We start from the raw sequence: 6,441 nt of genomic DNA on the forward strand, positions 1-6,441 counted from the left end.
TCGTTGAATCTTAGTGTGAGTAGAAACTTATAAATGCTAACAGTGAACATGGAAAGAAAACTGCCATGTTCTCCAACAGGCACATGGTGAGAAGCAAAAGAAAATGGAACCTGGGTGTGGCAATATCACTCCTGGCTTTCCTGCTCATGTCACACACCTTTCTCCTCATACACACTATACATCACTCCTTTTCCCTATCCAAATTTGCACTCAGTCTTAGAGATTCGCTCAAGCATACTATACCAGTTCAACCTACCAACTTATACAAAGGGCAGTGAAAGGCTTTGGTATTAACAAGCTAGGAATTTTTGAATGCACCTGGTATCCATACCTTAGCCCTAGTTTACCCCTGACAAACCTCAAGTTAAATGAAATATTATTGCACCATCAGATAGAGTAAAAGTTACTCTTTCATACTGGTCATTTATTTTGTATACAATATATTGTAGAATAAGTAAATTCCTGGCCTGAAAATGTGCCTCGAAATTAATTTTCTTCCTCTGTTTTCTTTTGCAAATTGTACAAAACTTTTTATTTTGAGCCTAAATGATATCTATATCACCAAAAAACTGAACTTCTCTACTTTCTCACAATGCCACTCTTGATATGCGGCACCTTTTAATCGGGTCAAGATCACACTTTTCCAACCAAGGTACAAGACGAGATTTCTGACATTTTCTACTTGCATGAAATCCAGAGTTCTGATTGGCTGGATAAGGTTCACAGAACAGGCGCGGGGTATTTGAGATTACCACATGGGAAGTGTGACCTTCCCACGAACCCAGGCACTGGGACCGTTGGAATTTGCTATTGTGTGGTCTCGTTGACCAATCAGAGTGTAGTATTCTTGTTTTCAAACTGCTTTATGTACTTGGCAAATGAAAAGTGTGATCTTGACCCGATTAAACCAATTCTTATTTTCATGATTTTGAAACCTATATCATTTTAAAGCATACATATTCAGCTTTTATTCAGCATCATGATATAAACATCATTTGGGCTCAACAAAAATAAAGTATGAAAACAGCAGCTATTGTCAGGTGGAAATAATTATTTTGTAGCATATTTCAGATCAAAATTTCAATCTTTATTACAAAATCTTTGAATATATCCAAACACATGGCCTGAAGGAATGATACTTCTTCTTTACAATGGTACCATATTTATGAGATTCAATGCACAATTAGAGCGGCAATGACCGAATGGAAATAGGTGTTTTGGTCCGCATCAAGCTCATTAAATATGCAAAACATCTAAAGTCATGAATATCACTTGGATGAAAGAAGCCACTTTCTTGGGACCTGCAGTCTGACTGTATCTGCAAACAAGTTTCGATGCAAAATATTTTGTATTACTTTCCCTGCCCCATGGGATTGTTTCCTTTTTTACACATTCTCCCGATTTTAATTTTTCACATTCGACATGTTTGCTATTTTATTAAATCTCTTCATATTTTTACTATTTAGATTCATCATATTTAAGTATTTACTTTGTTTGCAAGGGCTGATATCACGTGTACTAACTCACTTTGCTCAATATTTTGGTTACATCCCAGATATCTACAATGAGAAGATTTCGGAATCCCTTACTGTTGGAAAATGTCGCACAATCTTGGAGGATATATACTCGAATCGGCTTTGCAAAATCCAGATGAAACCTTGGAATAAGGAGGATTATGCAGAGTTCGAGGATATGCACACCGTTGTTACCATGGTTAAGAAGGACGCTCGAGGAAGAGATATTAAAGAAAAAGAAATACTGCAAGGCTCTGTGGGAAAGATATTTTCAGCTAAAGTAAACGGAAAGTTTCCATCCCGAATCCTTATTTCAGCACCAGCTGGACGAGGAAAGACGACAGCTGTCGCTAAGATGGCACACGACTGGGTTCACAGAGAAGAGGGGTCAGGATTAGAAGAATTGCCACTTCTGTTCGTAGTCAAGTTTCGAAACACAAGTCAAAGCACATCGATCGGAGAAGCAATCATATCACAACTCCTGAGTGATGTTGACGATCTGACACCAGAGGGGTTAGAAAGTTTCATCAGACAGTATCAGGGAATCTGTCATATTATACTAGATGGGCTCGATGAGTATGCTGGTATATCTTCCTCAAGCAATATCATGAGCATTCTTCGCTGGAAAATGTTTATGCAATGTCGAGTTCTTGTAACAACTCGACCTCACCTAGAAGACGTTTTCAGTAAAGAAGATCTATCAAGGGTGTACACAAAGATGGAAATCGAAGGTTTCTCCAGAAAGAGCACACGTGATTACATTGACAGGTTCTTTACTTCAGTTCAGAAACCTATAAAAGCAAATGGTCTGAAATTTTACCTCGATGAACAACCACTTATTGAGGAACTAGTCAAAACCCCACTATTTTGCCTCATGGTTTGTCACTTATGGTCTGAAGATCTACTCAACAGTGAGACTTCAACCCAGACAGCAATACTCGACAAAGTAAACGTGTTTTTAATGCACCACGCAAATGACAGGACTGATGGTTCATTCACACCTGAAACACTAGATTCAATAATCCACAAAATGGGTAAAGTTGCTCTCACTGGTCTGCTTAATGATTCTAAGAAGTTAGTATTTACCCCTCGGGACTTTCAGAAGATTCCCTCTGTCCTTGATAAGGCATGTGAGCTAGGGATAGTGTCTAAGACAACTGTATCAAACGCTCGCCTTCCTCGAACTAACAAAACAAATTCTACTACTTTAGAATTTTATCACAAACTTGCCCAAGAACACGCAGCCGGAAAGTTCCTCGCTGACAAAACAAGCCATTTGCAGCTAAATTGGAAGATCTCTAAGTTAGACCGAGTGCTGCGAAAGATTAAAAGAAACATTGATGAATATGAAAATCTTCTTCGTTTCGCTGCTGGCACAAATAACAGCCTCTGCATTCGAATAATGGAGACGCTTCTGACAAACAAATATTTATCTGAGAGTGAGCGTTATCGTATTCTCTTAGATTGTTCGTCCGAGTCAGGGGTTAGCGATGGGAATGTGTCATCACTGGTGCGAAGGTGTGTGACGTCAGAAAGTATTCTTTTGAAGACACCAACAGTCTACACTGCTGTTGGGATGCAAAATCTCCCAAGTGAGCTGAAACAGAAGGTACTCTGATGTCAGATAATAATTTCTAGAGAAATAGGATGATGTTATACTTCATACACTGCAAAAAAAGATGAACTGCTAATTTAGCACTTACATGTTGTTTTCGTAATGTTGCAAAAAATCTTGGAAAATCAATAAAATCATTAAAATCAATAAAATTTGGAAAAAAAGTATATAAAAAACGGTGCTTGAATATATAGTGACTGCACTACGAGTGCTGATTTTCTAGCTTAAATTCAAACTACAAAATCAACACTCGTCGTGCAGTCACTATACAAGCACCGTAAGTGCTAAATTAGCACTTCATTTTTTTACAGTGTACACTGTACAGGTCTATTTTATACCAGTAATAGTCTAATGTTAACCGATTTAATCATTTTAGAATGAAAAAAATCAATAAATTAATCCATGGGGAAAAATGGAAACAGATTGAAAATGACAACTGAAAAAATGTATTTAAAATTCGTTTTACTTATTTTTTGTTTATTGTAGGACATAGTCCTATGATATAAACAAAAATAACGGCACTCCATTTTCCAAATAGTTAAAAGTATAGGTGTTAATTGTGGCATCTAATACCAGTGATAATAGATAATTCTCTTGTGTCTCCGTTCTCGACTTACCATTCCCCTTTCATGTTTATTTACAGGTTCGTAGTGTGAAATTCGAGCATTCTGTTCTGACAACCATTGTGACAGATGGTTTATGGACATGCCTTAAATCATTCCCGATGCTAGATCATCTCATCGTCTCTGACACATCTACCGATTTCCCTCCATCTCCTCCTGAGTTACCATCCATCACAGAGCTATCAACTGAGAGACTGACATCAAAATGCTGTGAAGGGTTGATCTCATCGCTCCCTGCTTTGCAATATATTGATGTCACTATCGATGAGGCAGAGGGAGAAATATCCCATATCACGGCTGGTCTTCGTCGGACTGGAGGACAGAAGCTCGAACGAATAATCATTCGCGACACTCCGTCATCATTCCCGTCACGGAAAAGTTCTTTCCAGAATGAGACAGAGGGAGGACCGAGGCTGCTTTTCGTCCAAAATAGTACGGGCATGAACATGCTTACATGTATATTGCAACACCATGACAACGCTCTACATCCGGAAAAGAAAGGTCATGTTGAAGTCCTCGAGTCGTTTGCATTCTTGGCATCATTGGCTCAACTGAAACTACAGTGAGTTGTTATTTCTTAGACAACAAGAATTACCTTAAAGGCAACCTCTCCCAGAAATGATTTGAATAAATAGAAGAAAATTAAACAAGAATTATGCAGAAAATTTCATCAAAATTGGATGTAAAATAAGAAAGTTATGATCTTATTATCTTAAATTTCGCAAATTTTTCAAAAAAACATGGATATGCACAACTCAGTGATATGCAAATGAGTCAATCGATGGTGTCCCTCATTCACTATTTCTTTTGTTTTCGTCGTATGAATTATACAATATTTCATTTTTTTTACAGATTTGACAATTAGGATCAACTTGATTGAACAATATGGTAATGCTAATGACACATATTCAGGAAAGAATTAATCTTTGTTTCACACGCCAAAAGGGAGAATATTGGAATATTTCATGCACTAAATTGCAAAATATATAGTGAGTGAATGATGTCATCAGTCTCCTCATTTGCATACCTGCAAGCATGACAAGGATGTGAAAACATCTGTTTTGTGAAATTAAGCGAAACTTTTAAATGTCATAACTTTCTTATTATACATCCGATTTTGATGAAATTTTCAGTGTTATGCTTTTTGAATTTTTCTTTTCTTATTCGAATCAACTTTTCTTTTTTTTTTTGGGGGGGGGAGGGTGGGTGGACCCTTGTCCTTAATTCTGACCGTCTCATTTGTTAGTGTTAGGTGGTGATTCCGTTCTTAGAGGACTCGTCCACCCAACAAAAAAAAAATGATTTAAATGAAAAGGGGGAAATTCAACAAGCATAACTCTGAACACTATCAAAAGCGGAATCCGATGTAAAGCAAGAAAGCTATCAAAATGACATTTGAAAATGTCGCTTATTTTTCACAAAGCGGCTAAACATGTCTGCACATCCAGAACGGTATGCAAATCAGGGTATAGATGACATAATTCACTATTTCTAATTTTCTCCTCATTTTCCTGTGAAACAAAGGCCATTTCTCTCTGAACATAATGAATTACCATTGTTTAACATTTTTTGGGTTTAGCAAAGTTTGTTCTTATCGGCAAGTCTGTAAAAAATGAAATATTGTATTATTGAAACAATAAAAAAGAAATAGTGAGGGATATCATCGATTCTCTCATTTGCAAGTGCCTAAGTTATGCATAAAAATAAGCAAACGTTTAAAATGTCATAACTTTCTTATTATACATCCGATTTTGATGACATTTTCAGTGTTATGCTTGTTGGATTTTTCTTTTCTTATTCGAATCAACTTTTTTTTGGGGGGAGGGGGGTGGACCGTTGTCCTTAATTCTGACCGTCTCATTTGTTAGTGTTAGGGGGTTATTCCGTTCTTAAAGGACACGTCCACCCAACAAAAAGTTGATTTAAATGAAAAGGGGGAAATACAACAAGCATAACTCTGAACACCCTATCAGAAGCGGAATCCGATGTAAAACAAGAAAGCCATCATAATGACATTTGAAATGTCGCTTATTTTTCACGAAGCGGTTACACAATTCATGCATGCACATCCCGAACGGTATGCAAATCAGGGAATAGATGACATCACTCACTATTTCTTTTGTATTTCATTCTATGAAAAATATGATATATTCTAATTGTTTCCTCATTTTCCTGTGAAACAAAATGTCATTTCTCTCTGAACATAATTAATTACCATTGTTTAACATTTTATGGTTTAGCAAAGTTTTTTCTTACCGTCAAGTCTGTAAAAAATGAAATAATGTATTATTGAAAGAATAAACAAGAAATAGTGAGGGTTATCATCGATTCTCTCATTTGCATGTGCCTAAAATATGCATAAAAATAAGCGAAAGTTTATAATGTCATAACTTTCATTTTTGGCAGAAAGAAGCTGCTGTAAACTGCTTATCTGAAAAATGAGCCAATGGAGTAAATAAGAGAGTCAAAAGGGGCCTAAGCTTTCAATCCTAGCAGAATCTTCTTCGGAGGCAAAATGACAAACATATAAGGTGGAACAACCATAATATAGACCACAGACATTCAACAGCAACACTGGAACAAGGAGACAAAAGGGGCATTAGTGAGAAGAGATAACCAATCAGGTTAATGAAGGGGATGAAAGAAAAGGAGTAGGCATAATTTAGGCACAAGCAAATGAGACCATCGA

At 36.7% G+C, this 6,441-nt stretch overlaps 1 protein-coding gene across 1 annotated transcript; it reads left to right on the top strand.

Annotated features, from left to right (window-relative positions):
• Positions 1 to 1,635: 1,635 nt before the first annotated feature.
• LOC121416763 lies at positions 1,636 to 4,318 on the top strand. Its single transcript, XM_041610220.1, has 2 exons — positions 1,636 to 3,123; positions 3,773 to 4,318. The coding sequence occupies exons 1-2, from the start codon at positions 1,651 to 1,653 to the stop codon at positions 4,316 to 4,318; spliced, it is 2,019 nt and encodes a 672-aa protein (XP_041466154.1). The 5' UTR covers positions 1,636 to 1,650.
• The last annotated feature ends 2,123 nt before the right edge of the window (positions 4,319 to 6,441 follow it).

The sequence above is a fragment of the Lytechinus variegatus genome, chromosome 6 (assembly GCF_018143015.1).
Source record: "Lytechinus variegatus isolate NC3 chromosome 6, Lvar_3.0, whole genome shotgun sequence".
NCBI lineage: Eukaryota > Metazoa > Echinodermata > Echinoidea > Temnopleuroida > Toxopneustidae > Lytechinus > Lytechinus variegatus.

Excerpts from the sequence above, each read along its gene's own strand:
- LOC121416763 (XM_041610220.1), top strand. The coding sequence starts at position 1,651 with ATGAAACCTTGGAATAAGGAGGATTATGCAGAGTTCGAGGATATGCAC. Across the intron at positions 3,124-3,772 it reads CAAGTGAGCTGAAACAGAAG|GTTCGTAGTGTGAAATTCGA; the intron begins GTACTCTGATGT and ends GTTTATTTACAG.